The sequence below is a fragment of the Cibotium barometz genome, chromosome 31 (assembly GCF_041138505.1).
Source record: "Cibotium barometz isolate CiBa-2024 chromosome 31, ASM4113850v1, whole genome shotgun sequence".
Taxonomy (NCBI): Eukaryota; Viridiplantae; Streptophyta; class Polypodiopsida; order Cyatheales; family Cibotiaceae; genus Cibotium; species Cibotium barometz.
In genome coordinates this window covers 41,172,557-41,185,414 of record NC_141076.1, presented here as the reverse complement: position 1 = coordinate 41,185,414, position 12,858 = coordinate 41,172,557, and the positions used below count along the sequence as shown (strand labels likewise).

The following is a 12,858-nucleotide window of genomic DNA, read 5'->3' as shown; positions in this document are numbered from 1 at the left end:
CATATATATGCATCTTTTTTCTTCACCAATATTATTGGTGAAATCTAGAGAGACTTACTTGGACTAATAAATCCTTGTTCTAAATATTCAGCCAACTTCTTTTCAATGTCTGTTATTTTTGTCAAACTTATCCTCATACTCATTAAGATCTAAATCTTGCATATCTATTTCATTTGTTTTTTTAATATCCTCTTCTATGTGGAAACAGCACATTGGGTTTTTCCCCTTCTCCCCATTTTCATCCTTCCCACCTTGAGAAGCCATTTACTCTAACAATATTCAAAATGAAAATTCTTACAAAGTTTAAAAAAACAATGCAACACAATAATATTTCTTGGCTGGGTAAATATGAATTATCTCTAATGATGTGAAGAACAATTCCATTCATTCATTCTTGTTGATATTTTCTTCAATGATTCTTCAAGGTTGTCATGTACTCCACTTTCTTCATGTATAATCTCCAAACTATGCCCAATTTATAGGCAAGAGGTATGCTCAATAAATTAGGCAAGAGGTATTCCCAATCTATTAAGCAATAAGTATTTATATGGAGAATATTTGAGAAACGTGAGGATTATGGAAATGAATAGAGAAGAGATTAAGGATTAGATTATGGAAATAAATAGAGAAGAGATTAAGAAGTAGAGATTTTAATTAGCAATGAGTAGCTCAATGGAAACATGAAAGAGATAGAACTTAGCTCTGATATCAATGTAATGCTCCTTGCATCATAAGCTTGAGGACTTGTAAGACTATAATTTTGATTCTCCACACAACCATAACCTAAATAGACCTTAAATACATGGTTATATAGGCCTAGGTGATGCATGACCTTCCAAATTCAGCCCCTTGACCTTTCAATGGCAAGGCATGGTCCTTTCACTATCCAATTCCTCCTCAACTCCCCCTAGAAGGGGATGTGTAATTATGGGGAGAGAGAGAGAGAAAGAAAATGCACTCATAATGTAGTACCACATGCACTCAAGGAGAGTACTGCCAGCCCCATGGAATCTTGGAGCTACAAGAACGTATGATTTGATTAGTCAAATGATTATATGTCCCTAATTACAATTTGTTCACTTTTATACTTGCCCACCTTTCTTACACTTATTAATGTTGGCCCCCATACTTGTCTCGGCTATATCCATGCCCATGGGCTTCCCTTATGTCCAAGACCAAGCCCCCTTCATTACAAACCATCCCCACCCAAAGGTTGCATCCTCAAAACCATGTAGGGAACAATGAATGGACTATGAAAAACCTTCTTATCTTCAAGCATGAGTGTGGAGGGACATTCTTTGGAATCCAAAAGGCATCTCGCACAAGAGAACTTCATAAAGAGATGTCCACTTATTTTATGTACATATGGACTAATCTCTATGATACCCATAAGCCCATGGAGTCTTGTTGCACCTTGCTTTGATTGATGATGAGTAATGAAGCATACCAATGGCCATGGCTTTCCATATAATAAATTTACAACAATGACACCCTTCATACCATCATCCCAATCCATGCATATAGCTGTCCAAAGACACCATACAAATGTACCCAACTTATCCACTATGGTTCATTGCTTGTAAAAGCTCCGAATGGTCTTTCATGAAGCCTTTGGACTGCCAAGAAGCTTCTTCATTAGGCAAGCCTCTCCACTTCACAAGGTACTCAACAATAGACCTATTACGAAGGTGTCTTTCCCTCATTCCTATCTCCAAGGTCAGTTCAGTCCTGGTTATTTACAACCAGCACTCAGTCGTTCTACTCATTCAATAAAGCAACTACATCATGCATGGCGGGGGGCCTTCAGAGGGAATATAGTGCCCCCCACACACTATGTAGTCTCTCCTCTCCCTGCACTTTTATTCTTATTACATTGTGCTATACATCATAAAGAACAAAAGGTTACAGCCAGCAGTCAGTCGTTCTACTCATTCAATAAAGCAACTACATCATACATGGTGGGGGGCCTTCAGAGGGAATGTAGTACCCCCCACACACTGTGTAGTCTCTCTTCTCTGCCTACACTTTTATTCTTATTACATTGTGCTATACATCATAAAGAACAAAAGGGCTGAAAGTTATTTATCAAAGTATAATCCTCCTTTGTAAGCTTCCGCATGTTACAATGACACATGAGGTTTTTATGCTGACTTCATTGTATACATAGAACCTGCGTAGTACACTGGGCCTGTTTTTCTTTTGGCAGCTTGGTTCTCTTTTTTATGTTGTCTTGACATCTAATTTTCTCGTGGATCATATATAACATTTTTTGGTCTCAAAGACCCTTTGGATCTTTTGTGGAAATTAATATAATCTTTCTTTCTTTCTCTCTGTTCATGGTGTTCCTTATTCTAGTCTGTCTGGCAGTCAAACCTGAAAACAACCTGGCTATCAAGGATGCCAACTCGAGCGGAGGATAAGAAAACTCCCAAAACATTCAAGGAAGCACATGCAACTCCACTAGTACCCAACCAGCAATCAAGCTTGAGCTACTATAACCTACCACCTGAACAGGGAAACTGTCCTCTCCACAATCCTAGCATCAACATTTCATGTAAAAGGGATAATGGCTACCGTACCGGCACTACTATCACAATCATCAACTTTGAAAAAATTCTTCACTGCTATATCCAGTCAACTTCTCATTGTGCTGACGTGACACATCTTTCTCTGCATCATTGAAGAGAATCTCCCATGACATCCCATGTTAACTATTGACATACCCTTCCTTTCTCATTTTGAGGGAAAGATCTAGCTTTGCATCAATCCTTTTGCTTTCTGGAATGTCTTTTATTTCCAACCAAAAATGAATGCTCAAATCAACCGGTGCAAGTCCTGGCCTCTTCCATGCGTCTTGTTCCCCTCATTGCCTCAACTGTTTGCCCCCTCCTGCATGTCAGCACCTGCAATGATAGATGTTAGACATTAAGGCCTAAGCTGCCACAACCTTTTCATCCAAACACACTGCGTGATCAAAGGCCTGTCTTCCAAGTTCCACACTTCCCCACTTTGTACACGCACTTAACACAGTATGCCACACTGCAAGATCAGGACAGAACGGTAACTTTTTGATCATTGTTAGTGCCTTGTCTAATTGGCCTACACGGCCAAGGAGATCAATCATGCAAATGTGGTGCTCAAGAGTTTGAACAATGCCATAGTCTTTGCTCATGGCCTCAAAGTACGTCTGGCCCTTATCAAACAGACCTGTCTGACTGCATGCATTCAGAACAATAACGAAGGTGACTGGATCTGGCTTAAAACCTTCTCCTAGCATTCTGTCAAAGACACAGAAAAGATTTTCACTTTCTCCAGCCTGCGCATATCCTGTGATTAGTGAATTCCAGGCGACCACACCTCGAACTGAAAGCTTGTCAAACACTTGCTGTGCTACGGAGAGTGAGCCACATTTGGCATACATATCGACCAAGGCAGTGCCAACAACATTGTCTCTTTCTAACAACCCCTTTCTTTCAATCTCAGCATGTAGTTCTTGTCCCTTGACTGTGGCTCCTATGCTACCACAAGCTTTCAAACAGCAAAGAATTGTGACAGCATTTGGTGACACCCCCTCCAGTTGCATCTTTTCAAAACAATTCAGTGCTTTCTCACCATGCCCATGTTCAGCATATCCTGCAATGAGTGCATTCCATGAGACTACGTCTTGAACTGAAAGCTTATCAAACACTTGTTGTGCTTTGGCAAGTGAACCACATTTGGCATACATATCCACCAAAGCATTGCTAACAACAAGGTTTCTTTCCAATAACCCCTTTCTTTCAATCTCAGCATGTAATTCTCGGCCCTTGTTTGCGGCTCCTATGCTGCCACAAGCTTTCAAGCTGCAAATAAATGTGACGGCATTTGGGGAGACACCCTCATGTTGCATCTTTTCAAAACACTCGAGCGCTTCCTCACCACGTCCATGTTCAGCATATCCTGCGATTAGTGCAGTCCACGAGACTACATTTCGAACTGGAAGCTTTTCAAACACTTGCTGTGCTTTGGCAAGCAAGCCACATTTAGCATACATATCAACCAGCGTGCTGCCAACCAAAAGTTCTCCTTCCAGTAACCCTTTTCTTTCAATTTCAGAATGTATTTCACTGCCCTTGTTTTTGGCCCCTACACTGCCACAAGCTTTCAAACTGCAAACAAACGTGACAGCATTTGGAGAGATACCCTCCACTTGCATCTTCTCCAAACAGTTCAGTGCTTCCTCACCATGCCGATGTTCAGCATATCCTGCAATTAGTGTGGTCCATGAGACTACGTCTCGAACAGGAAGCCTGTCAAACACCTGGTGTGCTTTGGCAAGGGAGCCACATTTGGCATACATATCAACCAAGGCATTGCCAACAACAGAGTTTCTTTCCAGCAACCCCTTTCTTTCAATCTCAGCATGTATTTCTTGTCCCTTGTCTATGGCTCCTATGCTGCCACAAGCTTTCAAGCTGCAAACAAAGGTGACAGCATCTGGAGAAACACCCTCAAGTAGCATCTGTTCAAAACAATTGAGTGCTTCCTCGCCATGCGCATGTTTGGCATATCCAGCAATAAGTGCATTCCACGTGACAACATCTCGAAATGGAAGCTTGTCAAAAAGTTCCTGTGCTTTGGGAAGTGAGCCGCATTTGACATACATGTCAAGCAAGGTGCTGCCAATAAAAAGGTCTCTTTTCAGCAACCCCTTTCTGGCGACCTGAGCATGTATCGCGAGGCCTCCTTCCAGATCTTTCAGCTTTGCACAAGCCTGCAGTAAGGCGACAAAAGTATGCCCTTTGGGATGTACAGAATCATCCTGTTGCATTTTATGGTACAGGGTAAGAGCATGCTGTGGCTTCCCACATTTGATATAACCTGTGATGAGGGAATTCCAGGACTGCTCATTCCGATACACCAACCTGTCAAAAGCCTGCTGGGCATCATGCATGCTTCCAACTTCCACCAACATCGAGACGAGATAGTTCCCAAGTGATCTATGAGCTTCCATCCCACTCTTGCCCATGTAGGCATACAAGCGCAGGGCATGCGCTTGGACTCTCTCCTTCGTGCACTTGTGCAAGATGCGTGCAACGTCCTCAACAGAAGGCTGGGGCAGTACCCAGTGCCTCATCTAAGCTAAGCATCGCCCAACCACGGCCAGTACTGTTGTTGTCCTTCTTCATCTTCTTCTTTAATTCTTCTTGGGATATGTGCGTTTCCTCAATGCCACAAGGCTCTTCTGTTCCCTCGAGCCATAGCCTGTCTTCTTTAACCCAATTTGGGTTGTAGCAAGCGTTAATCCATAGCGACTCCTCGGTAAATTTATGCGTGAGAGTTGGAACCCTTCGGTTTGTCTGTAAGACGTACGAAATAATGAGCTAATCCAGAGAGGACCATCGCTTGCCCTCTGCACCATCTCCACGCAGAGTTTAATGCAAACGATGAACGGATCTGCAACGCGGAAGCGGGGCACGGAAAAAGAAGAAACGCGGGCGTTCATATGCATGGCAAGGGTCATGGGGGGAGCTCACGCGCGTGTTCGGATCAATGGCTGTTAGATACGGTGATCACGCGTCGTTGGATTAGATAAAGTAAACACGGCCCAGAAGTAAACTCGGCCTGGTGTCCGGTGTACTCGTCCCAATGTCCGGTGCGAACGTCGTCATCAAGAAGTGCCATTTATGGGTGTGGAAGGGAATAAGTGTAGCATTAATGATTAGTTAATATTGGAAGGTGGCATTTAATTGGACCGGGTTTGATTTCCCAAAATTCTTTCCAAGTTTACCCTACATGCTCATGTTCCAACCATCGCTTCGCTTACTTCGTGTGCGCCTGCCTGCGACTTCGTGTGCGCCTTGCGCCTTCCTCCGCCTCTCTGCGATTCGAGGACTCTGCACTTCTGCATATGCAGCTTGCCAACGTTGCGTTTCCCGTTGTCTTATGGTCCCGGTCCCTGGTCTGCGTTTAGGGGAAGATCCTCAACAGTTCTTTTCAGATGCCGCTTCCTATCCAGTGTTCGTTTGATCCGATCATTGTTGGACGCCCTCCCTCCCTTGACGGTTGTGCACCACCTTTGACCCAGTGATTTTCTTGCTACCATATATCTTGTAGCTTAACTAGCAAACACATACATTCCAAAAAAATGAAGCAAAAAATTGAATTAGTATGAAAGGATCTGTGGTTCGAGTTTACTTTGGTGGCGGCGGGGGTGCTAGATGGGTGCTGGATGTGATCGCCAACGTTTTCAACCATTGATCCCAACACTCCCACGTGTGCCTTAGTCATGAAGCCGAGTTTACTTGTGGTCCAAGTTTACTTGTAGAAAAGAGCCACTCTTGTTATGGATTTAATACCAATCTCATATTGACAAGTAAGAAGAAGAGTCACTATATTGGAGTGCATTCATTACAGATTTAGGGCATGAGTGCTATATTGAACAAGGAGGTGATTTTTGGAGTGTACACATTAAAGATTTAGTGCAGGAGTGCGATATTGAACAAAGGTTGTAATTTTATTGTGCATGATTGTCATTTTAGGGTATTTACAGATACGACCAGTGCTTGACGTCCTCTACTACTTGACGCCCATTGCTCGACGCCCATGATCACATCCTACCCCAGTGCTTGGGTTTTGTGCAGGCAGGCTCCATTTTCTTTGTATAATATATATAATGAATGTGAGTTATATATATGAGAGAGAGAGAGAGAGAGAGGATAGCGGCCATGAGAGAAGATAGATTAGTGGACATGAATGGGGCAATGCTAAAGAATATAATGAATGGCAAGAGAGAGATATATATAACATTAAAGAATAAAATAACATGACTTAATGTATAAGAACATGAATGAATGTGTAAGTCAAATTGAAGAATATTTGAATGAGAGAGAGAGAGAGAGAGAGAGAGAGACATGCAGTAATAATCTCCTACCTTATTATGTTACTTATAGATGAATCCATATTACGAGAGGAGATTACACTCCCTGATGGGAGAATTGGTCGACAGTGTCGAGTATCTCAAATGTGCTCCAAGAGGGACACTACATATGTTAAGAGAGTTCACACGATGCGCCATTTGAAGAATGAACACCAAGTAGTGGTGGATGTCCCCGAGCTTAAGGTGGGGCGACCTAGATGCTGAGATCTCATACATGGAGAAAAAGGAGAGTCGCATCTCACGCATCGAGAGGCGTATCAAGAGTGGCTACGAGAAATCTGTAAGTGATTTAATTACAATAAATTAAATACATTATTACAAAACAAGAATTAGACTTATACTTTTTGAGTAAATGTGTTGTAGAAACGGAGAAGAGAGGCCGAGGCCGAGGAGGACGAGGTTATGGATGTCCCGGGGAGTCCTGTAAGTCTATGAATCTGGGCACGCATCGTCCACATGTCTAGTATTTCGAGAGAATACTAACATTGTCATGAATAAAGGTCGAGCACGCGGACATAGCACGCGGACATGGCATCAAAGAAAGCTCCTCGAGAAGAGACTACAATACCTTCTCCCTAGTAAAGGTATTTGAGGAGCGCCTAGGTGAGGACGATTTGGAGGTTCTTCGATCTCCTACACCTGACATGGCCAACAATGAAGTAGTCTTTAGAGTTTCTTATGGCATGATCGAGTGCATGAGCTCTAATTTGGGCAACGAATAAACCCACTTAGAAAAGCAATATTTGCAATCGTGATTGTTTTTTTTTGCATCACGTAATATTGTGCTATAAGATGACATCATGTAATATTGTGCTATAGGTTGAGAGAGGGTGTCACCCTCCATTTCACATGCACATGCTTAGGATTGAGTGCTGAAATGGAGGGTAGACTAATTAACAAGGGAGGTTGCAAGATGAGGGTACTCACTTTTGTTCACTCTCTCTAAAATTGGGATATCCATGCATCTCGAGCGGAGTACCTCGATCGTGATAGCGCCGTGAATTAAAACACGACACGTGTCTCCCAAGCCTAAATCGACATATCTCGATCGAGATGCCAACTAATGCCACGTTAGCAGGTCCGGGTTTCCAGTCATCATCCATGTCACCATTACATGTCACCACCACCACATTATCTCGATCGAGATATCTATGCCACTCGGATCCACATCAAGGCCACGCTGTATCCCCCTAGGCAGCCCTCCATCGTCCACATATCTCGAACGAGAAATTAAAATCAAATCGCGACCATTCATTGTTCGAGGTAAAGGGATACAATCTCCACCGTCCACGTATCTCGAACGAGATATTGAGATCCAATCTCCACCGTCCAAATACCTCGTTCGAGATACAGAGATACAATCTCCACCGTCCAAATATCTCGTTCGAGATACGTAGATGCAATCTCCACCATCCAAATATCTTATTCGAGTTACAGAGACGCAATCTCTACCGTCCATTTAGGTACGTTGGAAGATGCGATCTCAGCCATTTAAATATCTCGATCGAGGTATATAATGAATCTCGACCGTCGACATACCTTGGTCGTGGTAATGACTTTAAATCATAGCCGGTTAATATACCTCGAACGCGATAGTAATATCAAATCTCAGCCGTCGATCCTTCACCAACCCTAAAATTAAGTGTGTATCTTGGCCGTATGTTTCACTAACCCTAAAATCCAGAGCGTTAATCTTGCAAACCCTAAATTTCATGATTAACCGAACCTCGATCGAGGTTATAAAACCGGAAAACTTTTTTTTTTGCCTCATTGTCAGAAGTCGTTTTCACTCTTGATTTGGATTAGCATTAGTGGGCCCATTAGCATTGTTTTATAGCTTCATTAGTGCTACTTAGCACTAAGCATTAAACCCTTCACATTAGACCCTTCACATTGGACCCTTCACATTGGACCTTTGTGTTAGGCTTAGGTTTTAGCATGGAGTCACACGACGAGGAGGGCGACGAGGAGGGTCGCTCATCTATTGTGGACCTCATCGCGGAGATAGACGGTGAGTTAGCGGCTATCCGTAGGAGTGCTAGAGACACACCGTCTACATTACATATCGTGGTAGACTTGGAGGCGATGCTTTCGTCCCTTCGTAGCCTTCACGATATTGTTTATGTAGATGAGTGGATAGCCCACCATCGCACTGCTCCCGTGTCACATGGCCTGACATATCGTCAGGTCTGTGATCTTGCTCCGATTAGGGATGGAGCCTACTTAGATCTTTTCCTTGATAGTCATGGGATGAGGCCTGGGGCGGGCAAGCCCCTTACTATTTCGCCGTGTTCGCATCCTCGTATGGCGGCACATATCTATAGTCGATATGTTTCCGCATATGGGAGGATGCCGAACAACCGCCAGATTCCCATATACTTCGCAAAGCAATTATATGCGGAGTTTGTCTTAGGGGAGGAGGTGGATTACACTAGCCATCAGCCGGGTGGTGGTGGTGCTAGCCGAGGCCGTCTCTCCAGGACCAGGGTAGGCGGCCTCCACCAGCCCTTCGTGTAGCTCCTACTACAGATCCTTCATTTGTGCCTATGTCGACAGTAGAGGCTCTTGGCACCCAGGTCAGCATCGACGTACGGAGTACCACAGAGAGCATCCAGCACATGGTGCGCCTGTTCTCACGATCGATACCGACGACAGATGTCGAGGTATTTACATATTTATTACTTCTTAAGTTTTTTTAGTCATTTATTTACATGTTTATATGTACTTTTCTATATTTTTACATGAGCGGCATGGTTGATTGTGTCACGTAGGGTCCCACACCTACCACTGAGAGACTCACTCAGGAGTTGGTAGAGGTGAGAGCGGAGATTGACCGCCTTAGAGCTGCATTACAAACGGCAGAGGCAACTACTGCAGAGGCATAGCATCTGAGAGAGTCCCAGGTAGGTTTCTCTTGCACGTAAAATAATTATAATTAAAGTCCTAAGTTATAAATTTCTTTAAGTAATACCAAATGAGAGAGACTAATCAATTATTTTTATGCTTTACTTTTTTGCGTAGGCTCGGACCGAGGTAGAGAGCTCTAGAGCTGAGGCACAGCATCACCAGATTATGGAGCGGATTGCCCAGCATAGGGCAGAGCAGTTGATGCTGCATGTTCGAGAGTTTCGCAGATCCTCGGACGTGACAGTGCCTTACCTACCTTTATATCCACGGCCTGTTTTACAGAGGTTTTTCGATGACCTCTCTCTCAGGATGCACCACCCTTCCTACATGATGCGTGCTGCAGCCAGATCACAGCATATGAGCGCGTGGGGATGCTGGTCCTAGTGGCACCTCGGGTGATGGTGCTAGTAGCAGTGCTGCTTCTCATGAGCAGCGTGTCCTTACAGCAAAGGAGCTTACACAAGCAGAGTGGCAGACACGTACCATTGCAGATTATAGATTTTGGGTTTACAAATAGAGACGTCTTGCATTAGCACGACGTAGAGAGAGAGAGAGGGCTATAGCAGTTTTTGGGACTCGTGAGCTCCCGAGTACACCGGCACTAGCCCACGATCTTGCCTTTGAGGCAGACCTCCCCGCAGACATTCGACGACCCTCGCAGTCGGCACAGCCTCCTCGACGTGCACAGCAGTCTCGACGCGCACGTAGACCGGCAGTTTGAGATGACGATTTTGATTGGGTTGTCGTTGATAGTGACTAAACTCAGACTAGCTGGGTTAGCTCACTTACATTGTACTTAGATTTATGGGCAGTGACTAACCTTAGACTAGCTGGGGTAGCTCATTTTCATTCTGATGTACTTATTTGATGTTTATATCATTATGAGTTTTTTCATTATTGAGTATCATTACATTTTAGTTGATGTTCTTGATTTTATTATATTTTTTAACACTTTGGCTATCATATTGTTTGTTGAAAATCTCCATGCCATCGTACCCAAACATGCTCCGATGGGGGCCAAACTTTGCAAGCATGTGGGGGGGAGCCACCCCCACAAGCTTGCAAAGTTTGGTCACAATCCGAGCATGTTTTAATTGGTAATTAGCGCCAAGTGCGGATTTTTCAAGTCTCTTGGTGCTTAAGAGGCCATGGAAAATACGGGCCTTCCCCATACCATCATACCCAAACATGCTCCGATGGGGACCAAACTTTGCAAGCATGTGGGGGGGACCCGCCCCCACATGCTTGCAAAGTTTGGTCACAATCAGAGCATGTTTGGATTGGTAATTAGCGCCCAGTGCGGATTTTTCAACTCTCTTGGTGCTTAAGAGGCCATGCAAAATCCGGGCCTTCCCCAGACCATCGTATCCAAACATGCTCCGATGGGGACCAAATTTTGCAAGCATGTGGGGGGGACCCACCCCCACATGCTTGCAAAGTTTAGTCACAATCGAAGCATGTTTGGATTGGTAATTAGCGCCCAGTGCGGATTTTTCAAGTCTCTTGGTGCTTAAGAGGCCACGGAAAATCCGGGCCTTCCCCATACCATCGTACCGAAACATGCTCCGATGGGGACCAAACTCTGCAAGCATGTGGGGGGGACCCACCCCCACATGCTTGCAAAGTTTGGTCACAATCGAAGCATGTTTGGATTGGTAATTAGCGCCCAGTTTAGATTTTTCAAGTCTCTTGGTGCTTAAGAGGCCATGGAAAATCCGGGCCTTCCTGATACCATCGTACCCAAACATGCTCCGATGGCGACCAAACTTTGCAAGCATGTGGGGGGATCCACCCCCACATGCTTGCAAAGTTTGGTCACAATCGGAGCATGTTTGGATTGGTAATTAGCGCCCACTGCAGATTTTTCAAGTCTCTTGGTGCTTAAGAGGCCATGGAAAATCCGAGCCTTCCCCATACCATCGTACCCAAACATGCTCCGATGGGGACCAAACTTTGCAAGCATGTGGGGGGGATGCACCCCCACATGTTTGCAAAGTTTGGTTACAATTGGAGCATGTTTGGATTAGTAATTAGCGCCCAGTGTGGATTTTTCAAGTCTCTTGGTGCTTAAGAGGCCATGGAAAATCGGGCCTTCCCCATACCATCGTACCCAAACATGCTCCGATGGGGACCAGACTTTGCAAGCATGTGGGGGGGACCCACCCCCACATGCTTGCAAAGTTTGGTCACAATCAAAGCAGGTTTGGGTTGGTAATAAGCGCCCAGTGCGGATTCTTGGTGCTTAAGAGGCCATGGAAAATCCAGGGCTTCCCCATACCATCGTACCCAAACATGCTCCGATGGGGACCAAACTTTGCAAGCATGTGAGGGGGACCCACCCCCACATTCTTGCAAAGTTTGGTCACAATCGGAGCATGTTTGGATTGGCAATTAGCGCCCAGTGCGGATTTTTCAAGGAAAATCCGAGCCTTCCCCATACCATGGTACCCAAACATGCTCCGATGGGGTCCAAACTTTGCAAGCATGTGGGGGGGACGCACCCCCACATGCTTGCAAAATCTGGTCACAATCAGAGCATGTTTGGATTGGTGATTAGCGTCCAGTGCGGATTTTTCAAGTCTCTTGGTGCTTAAGAGGCCATGGAAAATCCGGGCCTTCCTCGTACCATCGTACCCAAACATGCTGCGATGGGGACCAAACTTTGCAAGCATGTGGGGGGGACCCACACCCACACGCTTGCATTGTTTGGTCCCCATCGGAGCATGTTTAGATTGGTAATTAGCACCCAGTCTAGGTTTTTGAAGTCTCTTGGTGCTTAAGAGGCCATGGAAAATCCGGGCCTTCCCCATACCATCGTACCCAAACATGCTCGGATGGGGACCAAGCTTTGCAAGCATGTGGGGGGGACCCATCCCCAATGCTTATTACAAAGTTTGGTCATAATCGAAGCATGTTTGGATTAGCGCCCAATGCGGATTTTTCAAGTCTCTTGGTGCTTAAGAGGCCATGGAAAATCCGGGCCTTCCCCATACTATCGTACCCAAACATGCTCTGATGGGGACCAAACTTTG

At 44.8% G+C, this 12,858-nt stretch overlaps 1 protein-coding gene across 1 annotated transcript; it reads right to left on the bottom strand.

Moving 5' to 3' along the window:
- Window positions 1-2,932: 2,932 nt before the first annotated feature.
- Window positions 2,933-5,116, bottom strand: LOC147620870 (pentatricopeptide repeat-containing protein At5g16860-like). The gene is made up of 4 exons (XM_086825362.1): window positions 4,444-5,116; window positions 4,032-4,215; window positions 3,662-3,842; window positions 2,933-3,583 (listed from the first exon to the last, which is right to left on the bottom strand). Exons 1-4 carry the CDS (start codon window positions 5,114-5,116, stop codon window positions 2,933-2,935), a joined length of 1,689 nt encoding a protein of 562 aa, XP_086681488.1.
- Between the last annotated feature and the right edge of the window lie 7,742 nt (window positions 5,117-12,858).